At 37.5% G+C, this 21268-nt stretch overlaps 2 protein-coding genes and 1 pseudogene across 2 annotated transcripts; 1 reads left to right on the top strand and 2 right to left on the bottom strand.

Annotated features, from left to right (window-relative positions):
• Nucleotides 1-1477: 1477 nt before the first annotated feature.
• LOC149812429 (putative BOI-related E3 ubiquitin-protein ligase 3) lies at nucleotides 1478-3540 on the bottom strand. Its single transcript, XM_089992807.1, has 3 exons — nucleotides 3377-3540; nucleotides 2995-3284; nucleotides 1478-2059 (listed from the first exon to the last, which is right to left on the bottom strand). The coding sequence occupies exons 1-3, from the start codon at nucleotides 3462-3464 to the stop codon at nucleotides 1529-1531; spliced, it is 909 nt and encodes a 302-aa protein (XP_089848933.1). The 5' UTR covers nucleotides 3465-3540; the 3' UTR covers nucleotides 1478-1528.
• Nucleotides 3541-15599: 12059 nt separating this feature from the next.
• Nucleotides 15600-16407, bottom strand: LOC149812428 (uncharacterized; annotated as a pseudogene).
• Nucleotides 16408-18854: 2447 nt separating this feature from the next.
• Nucleotides 18855-20751, top strand: LOC149812427 (Tetratricopeptide repeat (TPR)-like superfamily protein). The gene is made up of 2 exons (XM_089993723.1): nucleotides 18855-18905; nucleotides 19113-20751. The coding sequence occupies exon 2, from the start codon at nucleotides 19134-19136 to the stop codon at nucleotides 20571-20573; it is 1440 nt and encodes a 479-aa protein (XP_089849849.1). The 5' UTR covers nucleotides 18855-18905; nucleotides 19113-19133; the 3' UTR covers nucleotides 20574-20751.
• The last annotated feature ends 517 nt before the right edge of the window (nucleotides 20752-21268 follow it).

The following is a 21268-nucleotide window of genomic DNA, read 5'->3' as shown; positions in this document are numbered from 1 at the left end:
GGGCGATTCCGAAGTCAACTCACCGAGTTTGCCAACTATGGCTTCTAACTAGCAGGTAAATCGTTTAAACTATAGTTCCATGATAATATGTAATGAAATAATGGAGGGGTCATGTATTCAGACATGTAGCCTCATCGTATAATAATAACCAGAAGTCCTGATTTGCCACTAAAATTGTGTTGAACTACAAGGTGACTGCTCACCTTTTTTTTTCTTTTTCAAATTTCGTGTGAAGACATGGAGATGCTGAGTCAACCTAATGCTCTTTTGCTTTGGTGAAATGCGAGACATACAGGGATAATTAAAAATGCAAGAAAAGTAGGCTTTCATCAACCAAAGCTATGTAAAGATGTTAAACATGACAAAACACAAAATTGAAAGCCTATAAAGCCATCACTGATTTGCTGCATTACAAGGACACCCAACAGCCTAATGCCACAAAGCATTGAGCACGTGTTTTATGCTAAATACTTACATTGCAGGGGTGGACATCAGCTTACTAAGCAGGAAAGAGAGCAGTCATTGAAAGTGGGCTGGTATAGCCAGGTTTGGGATTATTGGACTGAGTACATTATTTAACATTATTAAGGAGATCAACAATTTACGACAAGCCATCCAGGCAATATCTTTACAAGAATGTAGATTAAGCAAATGAAGAATGGAAGAAAAGTTGCTTCACTGGTTAAAATCTGAGGAACTTTTGGAACAAAAATAAAAATACAGAAACTAATAAATGAAAATTCATGATAATAAATATCGCGATATCACAAAATTTTCATTTAAAAACATGATAAATTTGATAATATTGCTAGATTGAGTGACCATGAATGAGACTGATGGCTGAACGACTAGTGACGTAAGGAAAAGTATACATGACAGCCCAGAACTATTTTGGTTCCATATTTAGCAATATTTCAACCATTTTCAGATATGCCTGTGATACTTTTTTTCCTTAATTGTAGTACTTTTCGTCAATTTTGTGATACACATTTCCTCCTCAGGTTTTCAGATTTTGCAGCATTCATTTTGCTATGTGCATGAAACAAGAATAGACAGAAACCTTATGTTATTTGTTAAGATAAACAAGATATAATTTATAAAAAGGAATGACATCAGTATAATACTATAATGATTGCACGAGATAGATAGTCATGGGTTGCTCTTTTAGTCACAATTTCAGAATAATGCAAACACAAATTCGCAGAACAAAGGTTGTAATACTATTAGGTTTTGGAGACATATTTGTCACTTTGATTTGTAATTGAATCCTTGGGACAAGATATATTTAATACAAAACCAAATTCTGGTTGGCTAATACAATCTCTTCCATGCAAGACCATTTTAATTATTTGGAAATACATCAGCAAACCCCATTATCAAGGGACAAGTAAAGAGAATTAGGTTAAAAAAAGGGAAGAAAAAAGACAAAGAACCACAAAAAAGCAAAATTTAACATCAATCATGAGACAGACACTAAGACAAGGTTGATGAGAATATGATATTTAATTATCTATAATACATAATCTAATCACATAAAGACCTCCATGCCTACATATTTAGATGATTGGCATAAAGGGCAGAAACTTAGCTTACTCTCACAATCCTTGCAAAGGCAAAGATGCCTACATGGCAACAAAAGCATACAGACCTTATTAACTCTGCAAACCTTACAACTCATTTGCTCTTTTAAATCCTTGTTCTCCTTGCAGATTAGGAGATGCATGTCATCAGCCCCACCATCACAACGAGAAGCAGCATCATTGACCTCGCTATCACCACAACCTTCCTTGCTCACCCTGCTTTGCACATACACCTGCTGTATGTTATACTTGAGGATTGTGATCATCGACTCATTGCGCTTAGCATGCTGCTGCCAGGTGGCAGCTTCAATGTTTAACTGCTTCATCCTCTCTTCAAGATTGGCATTCTTGAGGTTTAACTGGTCCACCTCAGCCTCCTGATCACGAAGTTTCCTAAGCGTTCCTTCCTTGATTAATGACAGCATTGAGAGATGCTGAGCTTGGACCTTCTCCACAATGGCTTGCCTCAAACGCTCACCCTAAGCATCGCTTAGTAATGTCAAACAACCAAAAGAAACTATGATTCATAAAAATTCCTTATCAACATTAAATTCAGTTTTTGTTTTCTTTATTATTTTCCATTAAGCAATGAAAGGCCCGACCAAGCATTTTTTCACCCATCACCCCAACCCATTGGACTAAACCCTAAACTTATCAGAAAGTGAGAGAAAAGAGTGAAAATGCACAATTGCTTCCCATATTCTGTTCACGTTGATCATTGTTGCCCAACAGTAGAAACAATCTTTGAAGTAAGACTGAGATTTGTTATTGATAGGAGATTTAAATAATCAAGAAACTCAACCTGAATCACTCCAAAACTAAGACAAATGTAGACCAAACAAGCAACCATCGCTTACTTTGCTTGGACTCCTTAGTTGCCGGGTGACAGCATCAACAATGACAATGGCACCACGGGCACCAACACCAAACAACACACAACCCAACAAAAGATCACACCAAATAGGCAGTATTCTCAAATGCCTCGGAACCAATCAGACTAAACCTTCAGCGACGTCGAAAGTGAAGAAGCGAAAAATGGTCAATACCTCATTGCTTGCACAATTTTCTCGCGAATATTCATGCTCAGCAGCAGTACCGCAACAATAGTAAAAGAAGAATAAAGAATTCTTTTCAGCAGTATAATCCGATGTTTTAAAGGAAATAACCAAAGATTTCCTCCCAAATTGGAAGAGTTTTCCTTTGAATTTGAACCCAAATAAATTCTGAAATCCGAACACACACAATTGATCGACCTAGAAACCAAAAAGATGCAAAAAGGAAATCTTCCTAATCAAATTCCAATCTCAATGTCTAAAAATTTCACCAGCCCAACATGAGTCTGAAGCAATCCAATCCTAAACGCCATCATAACAAATGCAAAAACGACGGATAAGAATGCAAACAAAGCAAATACCTGTATTTTCAGCAACCGCTCGATTTCTGCCTCCTGCCGTTGCAACTCCACGCTGATCTCATCATCGAAGAAACCAAACGCCATTGGCGGAGAATCCCCCGACGACCCCAATTTCTTATCGTCGATCGCAAGGTCCAATCCGGTGGAGACTGAGTCCTGGTGCTGAAGGAAATCAATGGACGATATCTGCGAGTTCTCGAAGAATTCCCGCTCCTTGGACCTCCTCCCCCACAGCTGCTGCTGCTGTTGGTCCGCCCCTTCGCGGCCGATCGATGGCTTCATAAAATGATCTACAGAACAAAGAACCACCAAACGGAAAACCGCAATAATCATCTCCCTAGTTCGTCAAACGCAGAAACAAGAGAGAAAAGAGAGAGATTACAGGAAGGGATGTATTGGGGGTGATCGGAGAAGGAGGCGGGGCCGATGAACGTGATTGGCGTTGGAATCTGATTCTGGGTCTCATCCATCAGCAAATTCCTGAGTTGTCGTTCGGATTAAATACATCTGAAAGAGAAGGATTAAGGCACGAATCGATCACACCAACCAAACCATAATTCACAGGAAAAAAAGGAAGAAAATAAAGAAAAAAAGTGAGGGGGAGAAAGAGGAAAGATGAATTGGGGAGTTGGGATTCTCCCGCTTTCGCGGATTCTCAAGGTTAATAAAACATAAAGTGCATTTGCCTGTTTTTGTCTTAAATATGGTCACAAGGTTGGCCTTGTGACCAAGAATCACAGCTTCTCCTTTCTCACAACTGTGACCAAAACAAACATTGTTGAATTCTTTTATTTGCACTGCGAAGTAAATCAACCATTGATATTAAGAATAAATTCTCACTAAAAACCCCTTTAATTAGGGAAATGAAGCAAACACCCACAAATTCTTATTGGGAAAGGACGTGAGCAGGACGAGAAGGGATGATCCTTGATGAATTGCGATTAACAAACTTTGATAAAAAAAAATGTATCGGCGAAGGCTCTGTTGAAGCAATACTCTCCTCCACGTTAACAGAGTCCTCAGGTGAGATCTTTAGTCCAAGAAGAATGGCCACCGTGAGGAGAGTGACAACTAAAGACTTGAAGTTCCTATCCTATTTTATGAGAAAATCATATATACTCAAAAACTCTTTTAATGAAGAGAGTGCCAACCAAAGTAGTAAGTTGAAGTTTTCGGAGTCATTATTTGAATTATAAATATAAACTAAACTGTTCTCTCTTTGTGTCTTTTGGACGTTCCTATAAAATGGGATTTACAAAAATGTTAAGAAGGAAGAGTTAAGCATGATTGATTATTTAAATAAAGTAAAATTTTTTGGTTGATTCTCTAAGTGCGATAGATGAAGAAATGTCTGACAATGATTTGGTTTAGTACAAGTTAAATGGTTTGCCCAGTGAATATGAAAGTTTTGTGAATAAAGTCACTATTTTTCAAAAAACTTTCTAAATTTGTTAAAATTTATGAGATGCTTTTGAACCAAGAGAAGCAACTCTAAATTCTCGCCATAAAATCCAGTCAGTAGAGTGAAAATTCTAGCATTGCCTCTTCACTCAAAAAGGAAGGAGGCATGGACAAAATTTCAGAGGTCGTGGACGTGACAAAAACATAAACCTTGGTCAGAATGAGGGATATCAGAACGATTGTCTCTCGTAACCAAAATGAAAATAAAGTTATATGTTAGTTTTGCAAAGGAAGGAATCACATTGCACATCCATGTTATGATATTCCTAAGACGTTCGCAGTCATGGCATTGAACTCAATCAATGACCCCAACTGGTACCCAAACAATAAGGCGTCTCATCACATGATCTCTAATGACTCCAATACGATACAAAAATCAAAGTACCAAGGGACGAACAATATCATGGACGACAATGGTGCCAAGTCTTCCAATTGTGAATATTGGTAATGTGGTTCTAAATTCAAAAGAAAACAATTTTGCTCTTAAAAATGTTTTTCATATGCCTCAAATCAAGGGAATTTTGATTTTTTTAGCTAAGTTGACTAGAGATAACAATGGTTATGTTGAGTTTCACCCAAATGACTTTTATATTAAGGATCTACAGAAAAAGAATATAATAAAAAAAAAAGACTGAGTGAATGAAGAGTCTATGTATAGCTCTGGTTGGTGAAGGAAAATCAGATATTAGAGCTAAGGCGTTGGTGATAGTAGTGGACTCTACGATTTAAAAGTGGCACCTCAAACTAGGACATCCTAATCAAAAGACTCTCAATTTGGTTCAGCAAAATAATTTTTTAAATTTGGTTGGTGATAAACTGTTAAAACTTTTTGTTCAACGTGCTTGATTAGAAAAATGCATAAACTACCATTTGAGTTATCTAAATCTGTTACTAAAACTCCATTAGAGTTGATTCATACCAATCTTTGGGGACCAGCACCTGTGGCATCTAGAGAAGTACTGAGTGATGTAGGAGTCTATGTATGGTTGGTTGGTGAAGGAAAATCAAATCTTGGAGCTAAGGCGTTGGTGGTAGTAGTGGACTCTATGATTCAAAAGTGGCACCTCAAACAAGGACATCCTAGTAAAAAGACTCTTAATTTACTTCAGCAAATTAATTATTTAAATTTGGTTGGTGATAAACTCTTAAACTTTTGTTCAATGTGTTCAACTCAAAGTTGTTTGCCAAATCAGTAAAACTATCATCCTAGCTTTTCAAACTCCTCCTAGCATGCAACCAATTGAACTTATGAATAACCTTACTCCCCAACCGTCTGCGACCTATCAGTCATTTGTCACCTCGTTGCCTATAGTAGACCAAAACGAGTCAGTCCAGACCATTGACATTGAATCCCTTCAAATCGAGTCATCTCAACTTGAAGAGTCAATCTAAACAGTTGTAACTGAAGTAGTTGAATTAGCGGAACCTTCCATACCACCTAATTGATCTCATCACATGATAACTAGATCCCAAGATGGTACCCTAAAACTTTGAACATTTATGCCCTTAAGATACGCTTTTGGAGTTGGTCTCTTAAGTGAGCTCGTTTCAAAAAATGAACCCAGTACCTTTGAGCAGGCCGCAAGACATACAAAGTGGCAAGAGACTATGAAATGTGAGTATGATGCTTTGATCAGAAACAATACATGGACTCTTGTCACTCTTGACAGTGCTCACAACATTGCTGGTTGCAAATGGATATATCGTATAAAACGATAGGTTGATGGGTTAATAACTAGATACAAAGCTTGATTGGTAGTCAAAGGTTATAGCCAACAAGAGGGTATTGACTACTTTGAGATGTTCAATCTTGTAATAAAATCCACTATTATTCCAATGATTATTCATAACCATATGTTAAGAATGAGCAATACACCAACTAAATGTTAATAATGCTTTCTTACATGGTTATCTCAAAGAGAAGGTGTATATGAGTCAACCAGTTTGATTTGAAGACAAGAGATTTTGTTAATATATTTGTAAGCTCAATCATGCTTTTTATGGTCTTAAATAGGCTTTGAGGGCAAGGTTTGACAGGTTAAGACAATATTTGATTCAATTGAGTTTTGTGGGTTCAAATGTTGATACATTCTTGTTCATCAATATTACTCGAGGAATAAGTTTATATGTTCTAGTCTATGTGGATGACATAATTGTTAAATGCAACTCTAATAGCATAGTGCAACAATCGATTCAAGCTTTTGGTAAAGAATTCTTTACAAAAAGATCTTGAAAGACTACATTATTTTTTAAGAATAGAGGTCATACTCAGTGACAATGGAGTCATTTTGTTCCAACAAAAATATATTTACGACCTTATTGCCAAAACTGGGATGAAGAATGCAAAAACTCTTGTTACTCATGTTGCTACAAGTGTGCAACTATCAAAATTTGAAGAGCAACCAATGGAAGATTCAATGAAGTATCATGGAGTTGTAGGGGTGTTATAATATGCAGCGTTTTTCAGGCCAAACATATCTTATTCAGTAAATAAGGCATGTCAGTTTATGCATCAACCCACCAATGTACATTGGGCACATGTCAAATGAATTCTTAGGTATCTAAAAGGTACCATAAATATGAGGATGCATATGACATGCTTTAAATCTTTCACACTTACACTGATGTTGATTGGGTTGGGTGTCCAAGTGACAAAAGATCTATTAGTGGTTATCTTATGTTTATGGGGTCTAATTTATTATCCTGGAGCTCAACTAAACAACATTATGTAGCAAAGTCTAATACTTAAGTTGAATACAAAGCTCTGGCAAGATAAGTCTTTGAATTATTGTGGCTCAAACAACTTGTCAAAGAACTAAGGGTCTAGTCTCACGACCCTCCTATATTGTGGTGTGATAACTTGGAAGCAACATATCTAGCTGCAAATCCAAAGTTTCATGCCAGAACAAAATATGTAGAAATTGACTTTCACTTCTTGCATGAAAATGTGACTAGACAAGAAATTGAAGTCAAGTTTATTTCATCTCAACAACAGTTAACAAATATATTAACCAAGCTGACCCGCACTTTTGTCAGTTAAGAGACAAGCTCAATCTCAAAGAGATTGGCCTAAGGAGGCATGCTCAAGCAATGAGACTCCTCCACATTAATAAAGTCCTCCTCGGGTGCAAGATGTGTAGATCTTAGGTTTACCAAATGGTCATTGTGAAGAAGCTTCCAAGAGTTTTCAAAATGTAGAGTCCAAAGACTCGAAGTTCCTATATAATGAGAAAGTCACATGTACTCAAAACTCTTGCAATCAATAGAGTACCAACCAACGTAGAAAGTTGAAGTTGGTTGGGAGTCCTCATTTGAGTTATAAATATAAACTCTTCTCACTCAAAAGTGTGTGAAGAGAGAGAGAAGTTTCATCATCGTGGATGTAGGCTCTTATAAGTTGAATCACATTAAATCTTGTGCTTTGTGTGTTCAACGTGATCATTAAAGATTATTAGCATGAGTTTTGCCAGAGTTTGACACATTTGAAAACTTTACAGGCTCGAACTTCTTCGTTAGGGGAAATCGTGGTTTGTCACTTGACAAGGGGTTATCGCGGTTTGAAGCCAATGTCAGGTGGTAGTCCCTCATGCCTTCATATGACAAACTAGTGTCCCAAATGGTTTTTACGAAACAACAATGCAACACTCCAACATGATTTGTGGATCTCTCACACATTTGTGAATGGCCTCAAATATGATTTTTTTTACTAAAAAGAAGTCCACACATTTTTGAGACATTTGCAAAAATGAATTGTGAATGTCGTGCTATATTTGCAGAACAACAAAAATGTTGTAAAAAAGTCTAAAATCAAAATTTTGGATATGGAGAGGATTTTGGTAAATTATGAGGCATTTTGAAGAACACAACATTTTACAAACATACAATCATTTTTCATTTATTTGTTCTTCATAATATTTCAATCAATTTCAAAACATCTGATTATTGGGATTTTCCTATAAAAGGGAAATTCACGATCAATCAAATTTTTTTTCAAGCAATTACATTGATAGCCCTTGCTTTTGTTAGAAATTTCATTACTAATCATAAGCTAGAAAATATAACAAACATAATCAATTTACAATTTACTTGACATATACATCTGATTTTTTAAGAGACAACTTACTTGACACCTGATTTTTTTCTGGCAACAACTTGCATGTGGATTGATTTTTTCATGTGATACATGATGCTCGATTTTTTCAAGCAACAACTTAGACAAGTGGTTCAACCAAGGCGTCTAATTTTTTAGGTTACAAAAGGGTAAAATCATAAAAAAAATCAAGTGGCCATGTTAGACATATTTTGAGTAGTGAATTATCCATGCCACAACAAAGAAGTGGATTAGCGATGACCACATTCTGTTGCTAACCGGCTTAGCGACGGATTAGCGATGACGAGGTGACGGAAAGCTTACGTCGCGAATTTTTCGACGCTAACTGGCGACGGAATAAATTTGTCGCCAGATCCGTCGCTAATTGCGACGGAATAACGAACGACGTATTCCGTCGCCAATCTGCTGGTACTAAACGGCGACCTCGGTTGGCGACGGATTTACATTCGTCGCTAAGCCATCGCTAGATTTATATGTATAGCGACGGAAACATCCGTCGCTAATCCGTCGCAAACACGAAAAAAATAAAAAATTTTATTTGAAAATTAAATACCGAGAACGGTACAATTTATATTTCCTGTATAATTTATATTTCATGTAAATAAAAAACAAAGTACACATAAAATTTCATATAAAAGGAATCTACAACAATTAATCGTTCCACCTTAAAATTAACAAGTTTAATTATTTACAATTCAACAATTATAATTTCGAAACAAAAAAAATAGAACTTCTTCAACGCAGTTCTTTAATCATTGTCAAGATTTTGTATGTCTTCTTGTTCATTGCCTTGATCTGTCCCTTCAGCTCCGCTACGTTGATTATCGCTAGCAGCCTACACAAGAAAAGAACAGTCAGTATTGATAAACAAAATGTAATGAAATAAATTACACACTATATGTGATTCTATCATGTGCTCATATGTGTTCTAAGGCAATAAAAAAAACTTTATATGTGATTCTATCATGCTCATATGTGCTCTAAGGCAGGCAAAAAACTCTATATGTGATTCTATCATAAATGATATGTGTTTTAAGGCAGTAAAAAAACTTTATATGCGATTATATCATGCTCATATGAGTTCTAAGGCAGCTAGAAAAACTCTATATGTGATTCTACCATGCTCATATGTTCTCTAAGGCAGGCAAAAAGCTATATATGTGATTCGATCATGCTCATATGTGTGCTAAGGCAGTCAAAAAATTGAATATGTGATTATAGCATGCTCATATGTGTTCTAAGGCAGTCAGAAAAACTCTATATGTGATTCTATCATGCTCATATGTGCTCTAAGGCAGGCAAAGCAAAAAACTTTATATGTGATTCTATCATGAATAATATATGTTCTAAGGCAGTAAAAAACTCTATATGTGATTTTGGCATGCTCGTATGTGTTTTAAAGTAGTAAAAAACTGAATATGTGATTATAACATGCTCATATGTGTTCTAAAGCAGTTAAAAAACTGAATATGTGATTATAGCATGCTCATATGTGTTCTAAGGCAGTCAAAAAAACTTTATATGTGATTCTATCATGCTCATATGTGCTCTCAGGCAGGCAAAAAACTTTATATGTGATTATAGCATGCTCATATGTTCTCTAAGGCAGACAAAAAACTCTATATGTGATTCTATCATGCTCATATGTGCTCTAAGGCAGGCAAAAAGTTATATATATGATTCGATTATGCTCATGTGTTCTAAGGCAGTCAAAAAACTGAATATGTGATTATACCTGAGAGGGACCTGCAATCGAAGATCCCCTGTTCAGCAAAAAACTGTTGAACTCATCTCGGAGAACGTCGGTGACGGTTTCATGGAAGTAGTCACGCAGTGTGTCCTTAACGATCTGGCGTATATCTTCACCGGAAAGAATAGCATGCTGCTTGGAGCTTATGTTGGCGGAAGAAGTTTGTGAGCCGTAACTGAAAGAAGCAATAACAGGTGAAGTGTTCATATTACTCTCAAACCCGAACACGCGACCTTTTTTGGGTTCAGCTGCTGCAGTCACCCATGCTGCAGGATCAAATGATGGATGTTGAGTAGCATCATCACCACATCGCTCTACCATTTGTTGCTCATATGCCTCCTATAGAATAATGTTTAAAATATGCATTAATAATTAATGATAACATTATGATAACTTGCATATTGCAATGATTTTTAATAGAATAAATACATACCATTGTTGTTCTCGTCTTCTCTGATACGAAGTCTCTCGTGATCTTCCGTTTATGTGTTTCAACAAACACATCCTTATATGGTACAATGTCTCCTTTTTCTGCTTCCTACGAAGTTAAAGGATAAATGATTTAGTTCACAAGTTTGCAACAATACTTATAAAATTAATATTATATATTGATGAGTTACCATTTTCTTCAGATGACTCCCAAATGTCTTAGATCCACCTGTGTGTAGATGGGTTTCGGGCATTTTCGCTCGATTTTGTGCAGCCTTCGCAGAGCGATTTCGAAATGCATCTTCCGCCCACTTATCGCACATTTTATCCCAATAATCTCTTCTGATAGTAATAGAGCCATGGCCTTTCCACTGTAATGGATCATCTATTCCGCCAGATACTTTTTTTGCTGCAGTCTTCATATTATGCAGCATGTCTGCAAATCGATTGGCAACCACCTTCTGCCACACCTTCTGCCACACCTTCCTTGCATCATTTTCTTCCACCGTAGTTGCGAAGCGATTCGAAGCCTACAAATATTTTCAGAAAGTTAGTAGACATGACTAAAAAAAATTAAATATGAAATACATTAACTATGAGAAACAACTGTATACCGTGAATGAGGACTACAATCTGTCTAACACCTCCTTTGGGTACTCTTTTCATTGAGCAACCAGTCCTGGTAGATGTTGAAGAAGTGAATTCCTAATCTCGCGTACTACTTCTTGTGGCTCAAACCTCGTGCTACACATGAATTGGTACACAATAAATATCAATATAAAATATTTATAAGATATGCAATAATTGAAAACGAAATACTTACGGTCGATTATCGATATACACTATTTGAATGAGTCTTCTTGTGCCAGACTGAGAAGACTCTGCTTCTTGTGTCGGCTCCTGACTTGTGTGATCAACTGGTGTAGGTGGGTCGTGTACAGGTGAAACATCATCTGTAAAAAAATACGTTATAAATTCTCAGAATGCGCATTTGAACTAATCAAGCATCCAATTAGTTAAATGATATACCTATCACAGGAGCCCGTGAAGATGAAGGCTGGGCCTGGCTACTACTGGATGAACAACCACTGTAACCTCCACGAACCATATTCTAACAAATAACATATGTCATACAATATATTCAAATAATTTGCATCAAGTATTACAATACATTCAAGTCATTCACATCAAGTATTACAATAATTCAAATCATTCGCATCAAGTATTGCAATACATTTAAATGATTCGCAACAAGTATTACAATATATTCAAATCATTCATATCAGGTACTGCAATGCATTTAAATCATTCACATCAAGCATTGCAATGCATTCAAATCATTCGCATCAAGTATTACAATGCATTCAAATAATTCAAATCATTCACATCAAGTATTGCAATGCATTAAAATAATTCAAATCATTCACATTAAGTATTACAATGCATTCAAATCATTCGTATCAAGTATTATAATACATTCAAATAATTCAAATCATTCACATCAAGTATTGCAATACAACTCATTCATTCGCATCAAGTATTACAATAACAAGAATTTTGATGCATGCATTGATAACTTAATATTTTCATGTGCAGATTATTAATGACACGATACAATCATTTGAAGCATGCTTTCATTATACAATTTTACATGAAAGCTATAATCAAATTGAAAGTAACTACATGCAAGCATGGATACAATTACATCAAACATTGCAATATATCGTAATCTTTCATATCAAACAAATGACAAACATGTACCTGCAGCAAACACACTTCAATATTTCACTAACTACTACCATGCCTAGTATGGACTCCGTACTCCAAAAATAAAAACACTTTCATATTCATACATTAAAATCATGCTCAGCATGATCTCCGAACTTCAACAAAGCAACCCTAAATATCAATAACTAAGTGAGTGTGTGAGCAATAAAGTGCTACATCTAATAAATTAAATAACATGTGATACGCTTCCATCACTTACTCACCACGGGTATTTACCCGATTTGCATTGTTTTTGTCACTTACTTACCACAGGTGGTTGAGCACAAGCTGATTCCGTTGAAAACTCTGCACAAAAAAATATTGTTTTAAAATGAAGTCACCATAAAAAAATGAAGCTGTTCCAGCAGGGGGTCGACTCTCCTGTTGTTCCGGCAGGGGGTCGACCCCCTTACCGAACATAGGGGGTTAACCGACCCCCTGTTCCGGCAGGAGGTCGACCCCCTGTTCCGGCAGGGGGTCAACCCCCAGCCTTTCCGGCAGTGAGTCGACCCCCTGCCTGTTCCGACAGGGGGTTAACCCCCTGCATGTTCCAGCAAGGGGTTAAGCCCCTGCCGAAAAGGCAGGGGGTCGACCCCCTGTCGAAAAATGTGGGGGGGACGACCCCCTCGTTTACCTGTCTCCGGGCGGCGGTGAACGGCGGGCCTGCGGACGGTGGGACCGACGAACGACGAGAGCGGGCGAATGGCGGGAGCGGGAGCAGCGAAAGAAGAAAAGGAAAAGCTGTCTGGGATTAGGGTTATTCAAAAATTCACGACGGCTTAGCGACGGATTAATTTCGTCGCTAAGCCAACGTAAATCAAATATACGAAACTAGCGACGAAAAATCTTTTGTCGCAAACGGCGTCGCCAAATGTTGCGGCCGTTACGACAAAACACTATGTCGCAAAAGCAGTCGCTAATTAGCGACGGATTCTACGACAGGATATTTTCCATCGCTATTTTCATAAATTTCATTCATTATAGCGACAGATGGTTTTCGCTCGTTAATCTGTTGCTAACTAGCGACGGAATACTTCCATCGCTAATAATGTATTTTCTTGTAGTTTAGTCATGACCAAAATATAGAATGGTGCCAAAAGTGAGTTTCATCTATGTTATTGTCAGTTTTTTTCAGGAAAATCTCACGAACCCCATATACAAACTTTTAGAGCATAATAAGTGCATAAAAAATGTGTGTTGAATGAAAATAACATCACAATAAGGTCATGATTGTGACACTCCGATTACAAATGTTGTGCTTTGATCGCAATTGAGTCTCAAGAGGCTCTAACAGTAAAATTTGATTATCACACAAACATGTTCGTATTAACACATATAACTTATTATATTTTAACAAAATTATCAAAATACCTCTTCCGAATTGACTCGTCAGACCTTAATTTTTGTGTTTCTGATCTGACCAGAACCAGAAAACAATTTTTTTTCTCTATGATATGAGTCCAAAGCACCAAACCTCACTCAATTCTGAGTTCAAAGTGCAAAGTTATACCCATTTTACTTAATCGGATCTTGGGTACACATAAGGGTAATTTGGTTATTTCAACTCTTATGATTTGACGTGACTCATCCTAGGTTAAAATAAGTTTGGTATAAGCTTAGAGTGTTAGGTTTACTGAACCTAGTCTCGACCCATCTGAGTTTTGTTCAAAAACTCAATTGAATTATCAAAATTCATACTTAATCACAAACTAGATCCAGATCTAGTTCTGATCTAGATCCAAAAATGTCAGACTGAATTCAAACCCAATTTTGATCTAGATCTAGAACTGATTCATCCAGCTATGAGTCGGATCTGAATCTAGCTCTGATCCGAATCCAAAACTGTCAGACTAGATCCAGACTCAGTTCTGATATGAATCCAAAACGAACCCATTTAGTTGGATCTAGATCTAGTTCTGATCTGAATCCAGTACTGATCCGAACCTGATCTAATTATGTTTTGGATCAAACACTAATCTGAACTAGATTCAATTCTGATATGAATCTAGATCTGTTCGACAAGATCCAAACCTAGATTTGTCTGGATCCAATTCAATTTGGATCGGTTCAGACTGACTGGATCAAACTGGAGTCAGATTTGGCCTGGTCTAGATTAAACCAGATCCAAACAGAGAATCAAGACCCAATCAGACTTGACTCGGTCTGGTTCACACCTAGACCGGTTCAATCTGACTTAGTCAGTCTGATTCGGTAGTCTGATTCGGTACGACCGAATTAGACAAGTTCAATCCAAACCGGTTCGGTTCAGACCGGTATGTTTTTTTTGTTTACCTAGTTTGGTCTGAGTCGCACCCAGGCCGACCTAAGTTGATCGTCATTTATAAATAGGGGCCAAAGGGGCACACCCCCTTCCGTCCTTTTTTTTTCCTCTCAGATGCACAAGGGCCGGCAGCCGGAGCCGACCCCCTCTCTCTCTCTTGGTGCTGCCAAGTTTTTTTTTTCCTGAAATTTGCCCTATCGGCCCTTTGCTCACCTGAAAAACAAGGAGTGTCGTACTTGGTGTCGCCGATGGAGATTCTGATGTCTCCCCCACTCTGCTGCTTCTCGTTTCTTTTTCTTTTCTTCTCACGTCTCTCTCTCCCTCTTGCTCTCTTGGTTGCCGAAGGTGACTGCAGACACGTAGTGGAAGCTTGTTATAGAGCCTGCACGGTGGGTGAGGATAAACCTCACCCCCACCCGTCAATCATTGGGGGTTAGGTTTATCCTCATCTCTCTGCGGTTGTAGGGAAGACAATTCCCGCAAATGGAGGAATTGTCTTCCCTTATCCCCCTTTTTTTCTCACCTTCCCCCACCCGATGATCTCCTTGGGTGGTTTTACAATGATGTTAAGAAAATAATCAATATTCTGAAAAGATCACAATTTTAACCAGATCTCTTTTCTAGATAAATTGCAACGAGTTCCCGATATTTTGAAACTCACTGATATTTCTGTGTGGTTTCGATAGAGAGGTCTCGCCAAAAGCATTTTTTAATTAAGATTACCAGACTCTTTATGATCCATTTGTATACAACTCCATTTTGTAAGGAACCAGTACAATGTATCCCACGTGACAATCAAGTTTAAGCTACTGTAATCCAGAAAATTGGCAAAGATGCAGCTCATCTACATGCTTCTTTAGACACATCTTATTAGCTACAGCATATTGAAATATAAGATCAATCCAACAGATAAGGAGATTGAACATCAGTAATGCATAACATAGTTTAGGATCCGCTACCAACAACTGTATCAAAATTAAAAAGACAAACATAATTGCCATGTATCTACATCTGCCACTAATGCATTTTGAAGTATTCCGTGGTCCTTGAAGCACCTGACTTAACCTCCACAGCATGAACCGCAAGCAGGAAGAGAACCTGAAGCAAGAGAGAAAGTATCCTACTTAGGATGTGATCAACCAAAAGCATCAGCATGTGCGCAATGCACATAATTGGGAGGAAGAATGAGAGAGGTACAGAGAGTAAAATAAAATGAAATAAAATAAAAACTTTCTGTGATCAATCCATGGGGTGCGCCACGAGGGCCGCCTCCGTAAGGGCCCCTTCCAGAACCTCCTCCACCTGGGCCACCATCCCATCTACTTCCAGAACCCGATCTTTTCTTGTATGCATCTGGCTTTTCCATCTAAATCCACCAATGTAATATGATAAACCAATACACAAACCAATCCAAAATAAAACATTATTTTCAAGACAATGCACTCATGTACAGAGAAGTAAAAATAGACAAAAATTGCACAAACATACCGAAAACAATGTGGTGAAGAAGACCACAATCAAATTAATGATGGATCAGAAAAGTTTTTTGATGAAGCTCAATCTCCACATTGATCTCTTAGCTTTCACCACACCTGAAGAATAAAGATAGACCATGATCAGACTCCCACTATGGTAAACAAGATAGTGTAGTCGACTGTCCTCTGGTTCTATCAACTTTTAATTGCTTGTCTTTGCAAAATAAACACATAACAAAATAAGTAGTGACCGAAAATTTGGGTAAAAGCAACAATCATCATAGCCGCAAACCGTTTTCACCATTTACTAAGGGCAAAAAACTGATTGGATAGGCCTAAGATTGAAGTCACAGCTTGCAATCAAATCCAAAAGAGGTTTCAGTACCACATTTCAGTAGCAGCCACAAGGCAAACTGCACAAGATGATGCATGGGTCACTTTTCATGATATTCATTTCTATTGCATTTTAGTGGAAGGTTTCAAGAAGTTATTTGTACAGGCCAACTCTTGGCAACATCTCACAAAATTCAAAAGAAAAGGAAATACTAGAACCTCTCTCTCTTAATTTGTCAAGCTGCAGCAGAATCTACGTGGAGGCATCCGAAAGTGTTTGTTAAGGAGGAGTCTTTTGCGCTAGATCTGATCTTGGGCCCGGTTTGTATTAGGCATAGCACGAGGTGGAGGTTCATCTGGCGAACATGGTTGCTTACTTCTTGGTGGTTTGTTTGGATAGCACGAAACGATGATCATTTTCGTCAAATTCCGGTTAACATTCAAATCCTGGTGCATAAAATCTTGGTAGATGTTTAAGAAATCTTGCGTATGCATCTTAGTGATCTTCCACTCCCTCCTGTCTGTTGTTTTTTTCCTCTTCTGCTTTCTTTATTTGTTTTGACTTTACTCTTGTTCAGTTCATGGGTTCAACATTTTGTTGATCTTCATGAGTGGTAATGTTGAATCTCTCTCTCTCTCTCTCTCTCTCTCTCTCTCTCTCTCTCTCTCTCTCCGAGCACAGAGAGAAACTAAACTTCAAAAAGAAAATGATGTCAAGAATCAAACGAGAAGACTATGAACATTTACCATGGCTTACAAACAAATGATACTTGGTGCTTGAAAGTAAACACCATGTATGCAGTAAATTTAATCCAGGAAAGTGTGGCTCCTGATCACTAGATAGTTTATTCTTAAAACAAGAGCAAAAAATAAAGAAAAGCAAGAAAATGCATAATTTCCAAAAGCAGAATAGAGCTTGTGATGCAACTCCACAACCATGACAACTCGATGAATAAAATCATTAAATACTAAATAATTAAGCACATTACAACTATGTTTTTAACCAATTCATTCTATCAGAATAGAGCTTCTGAATTCCTTAGAGGATCCTAACAAATATCCTGCAAAATATTCCATAGAAACTAGGAAAGACATGAAAAGTTGTTTCCATATTGTTGGAAGGATTGCACTTATTGACTCCAGGTTCTCTAAATTCCTCAATTTTGGATGTCATTGTTCAATATTCCTTATCGGATCCTCTCCAATCAAAGAGGGTTATGAGAAATTCCCCTTAGTAAGAAGATTTTGTTGGACATGACTGATCTTTTGATTTGTGAACCAGTTTTGGAAACATACAGCCAAGGTTGATTCCATGGTTAAACCCAGAAAGAATCACTGTATATATATATATATATAGAGAGAGAGAGATGTTCTAGTTAGGTCCTGTCAAAAAATGTGGTAATAGGTGTTTTTCTCGAATCTGAACATGTAGATGTGTTCACAATTGTTTATTTACTAAGGATGATCGAATCAATTTACCAAAAAAAATAGAATCGCCTATCATCATACTTTAGCACAATATGAGCCGTTGATTTTTCACCCCTCTAAAAAAACACGTGCATGAAAAATACATAATTGAATGTGTGTTAACTTCCAAGTAAACTATGATAAACACATCTATCAATTTAGATCAAACAAAAATCACCTACAGCCAAGTTTTTTGCTATGACCTAACTTGGGGCCCAACGAAAATGAGACATGACTAGAACTTTCTCATATATATATATATATATATATATATATATATATATATATATATATATATATATATAAGTGATGAACATATGATAAATAAAACCGAAGAAACAGCACCCAGCATTCCGCACTGGTTCAGCCTCCCTAGGTCGTCATGATGGCAGTGTAAAACTCCAATGCTAGGACCTCCGCTCTTTGGACCTATGCTGGGCGTCGGCACCCGCCGGTGCAAAACTTCAACCCTAGGACCACCGCTCTCCCAACCTATTTAGGGCGTCGGCTTGGGCAAAGAGCAGACTTTTAGGAGAATCGAACCTTGACTGCCTGTCTGCTTTAAAAGGACTTTTTTTTTTGGATTTTTTATTTTTTGAATTTTTCATGATTAAAAAAATCATTTTAACCTATTCAGGCCGATTCGATTCGATTCCCATTCTGACCGATTCGATCCCCATTCTGACCGATTCGATCCTTTTTAAATCCGATTCGAATCATAAATCGATTGTGAACATTGTTTAGATTTCTCTCGTCTCCTAGCGAGTCCTCTGGTGTCTGGTCGTCTTCTTCGATTACAGCGCTTCTTCCTCATTATCAGCACCTACGTATACTAAGGTACGGTTCTGTCACTAGCCATATTCTCTCACCAACACATTCACCAAAACAAAAAAAACGAATTTCAGTCACCATTTATGTGATTCTTTTCATACTTGATATTCCCTCAGCTACTGACTAGCAAAAGAAAAAGGGGGGAAATCCTAGCACTTTTCTTCCTTTTGATTAATTGGGATTTCGTTTTTCTTCAATTTCCTTGTACTTCAGTTGATGGTTTGAGAGAAAGGGATGCTTTGTGGGAATAACCTTCGGTATTTATCTAGATTTTGTGGGAAATCTTCAGTAATTTCATCGATTCGAGATTTTTCTAGCACGAAAGAGCATGTTGGTGCTGCAGAGAATTACTGGAATCTCTTAAAAGAAAGCAGTTCTAGGCCAAATGTAGAGAAATATCTTGGGAAGATTAGGGCGACCATGGTGTCTTCCTGCGTCCAGAGAGTGCTGGCTAAATGTGGCACCGAGGACCGATTGCTAGGTCTTAGGTTCTTCATCTGGGCAGGCCAGCAACCCAATTATAGGCACACCCACTTGATGTATAGGAATGCCTGTGATGTTCTTGGGCTGTATCAGCATCCCCAATTGTTGGTTCAGGTCCTAGAGGATTATAGGCAAGAAGGTTGTGTTGTTTCCATTAGAACTTTTAAGGAGATGCTCAGTCTTTGTAAAGAAGCTAAACTCGCAGAGCTGGGATTGACTCTGTTGAGGATGATGCCGGAATTTGGTTGCTTGCCAGATACAGTTCTGTATAATGTTGTTGCTTCTCTCTATAGCACCAAAGATATTGATGTCGTGGAGAGTTTGGTTGGAGAGATGACTGAGCATGGGATTTATCCTGATATGGTGACTTACATTGCTTTGATTAAGGGGTTATGCAATAGAAATCGGTTGGATGATGCTCAAGGTCTTCTTGGGGATATGAGAAATCATGGGTGTATACCAAATCTTGTTATCTATTCAGCACTTGTTGATGGTATGTGTAAAGCAGGTAAACCTGAAATGGCAATGGAACTGCTCGATGAAATGCAGAAGGATGGTTGTTTGCCTAATGTTGTGACGTATACATCCTTGATTCAGAAACTTTTTGAAGATGGGAGATCGAAGGAAGCAATGCTGGTTTTGGAAAGAATGGTTGAAAATGGGCGCTTGCCAAACAGAGTGACACTTATTGTGATCTTCAAAGGGCTTTTGACAGAGGGGCGTTTAGATGATGCCTTTATGTTATTAGAAAGATCAGTTCAGAATGGATATATGCCACACGACCAATGCTACAGTTTGCTTGTGATCACCCTTCTACGGGCAGGTAATATGGCAGAAGCGGAAAAACTTGTTGGGACAATGCTTGCGAATGATATTAAACCAAATGGTTTGGCATGTAGTACTTTGATTAAAGAACTGTGTGCAACGGATCATACACTGGATGCATTTGCTTGGTACTGTAAAATGGATAGCCGATGTTGCTTTGTTGATGCTGAAGTTTACTCCATGCTATTGTTGGGGCTGTGTCAGCAAAATCATTTGAAAGAAGCTAACACATTGATTGATATGATGGCCAATAGAGGTGTTCGACTGAAAGCTCCTTATGCGGGTTCTATTTTTGAACACCTGAATAAACATGGGCATAGTGAATTGGGTGTGCATCATCTTGTAGATAAAGGGGAGTTGTGCTAAACCTAATGAGTAGCTGTTCTTTTCATTGGTTCATCTAATGGCTATCATTTTCCTTGTAAAACTTGCCTTTTACAGTTAACCGAACTCTCCTAACTTCACTTGTCACATATGTTGCATGTGGGGAAGGCCAGTCCCTTTATTGCCATTTCTTGTTCAGTAGTTGATAATAAAAAAAACTTGTACGGTATCTTATTTAAGCTCTGAGATAGTTGTAGAAAAGGTTATTTATTCGTATATTATGAGCTGCCTGATGTATTTGAGACACAAAAGCATCATGATTTGCTGAGATAACCTAAACCTTGTATTAACTATTTCCATAAGGTCTTTTGCTTTATGTTGTTTACTCATGATTCAAGTTTCAACCAATATGTGAAGCCCTCTACTTTTCGTTTCTTTAATATGGTGCCCAAATAGCTCATCTAAGCTTAAGCAGATCAACTTGGTGAATTGTTGGTTTTTAAGCACCGGGAAAACTTTTAGTCAAGAAGATATTATTGAATCTCAGATTGCGTGGTGTATTCATAGTTCAAGACATCTGTTAGGGAGTACAGTAAATAAGTAATCAGGACGATAACAATGCCTTGAAGGTTTCAAAATATCCATCATGGATCTGAAATGATGAACTTTTCTTTTTGCTGCAAGAATTGCCTCAGGCATTTCAGGTAACCTCCCATTTGACCAAAATATTTTATTGA

The sequence above is a fragment of the Nuphar pumila genome, chromosome 17 (genome assembly GCF_984573655.1).
Source record: "Nuphar pumila chromosome 17, dmNupPumi1.hap1.1, whole genome shotgun sequence".
NCBI classification, from domain to species: domain Eukaryota; kingdom Viridiplantae; phylum Streptophyta; class Magnoliopsida; order Nymphaeales; family Nymphaeaceae; genus Nuphar; species Nuphar pumila.
Note: the sequence above shows the minus strand (reverse complement) of the source record. Positions and strands in the feature narration are given on the sequence as shown.

What these genes read in the sequence shown, in the direction of transcription:
- LOC149812429 (XM_089992807.1), bottom strand. Translation starts at nt 3,464, where the DNA reads ATGGATGAGACCCAGAATCAGATTCCAACGCCAATCACGTTCATCGGC. An exon ending in CCCCCAATACATCCCTTCCT is followed by an intron (nt 3,285 to 3,376) that starts GTAATCTCTCTC and finishes TTTGTTCTGTAG; the next exon opens with ATCATTTTATGAAGCCATCG. An exon ending in AGCGGTTGCTGAAAATACAG is followed by an intron (nt 2,060 to 2,994) that starts GTATTTGCTTTG and finishes AGCGATGCTTAG; the next exon opens with GGTGAGCGTTTGAGGCAAGC.
- LOC149812427 (XM_089993723.1), top strand. Translation starts at nt 19,134, where the DNA reads ATGCTTTGTGGGAATAACCTTCGGTATTTATCTAGATTTTGTGGGAAA.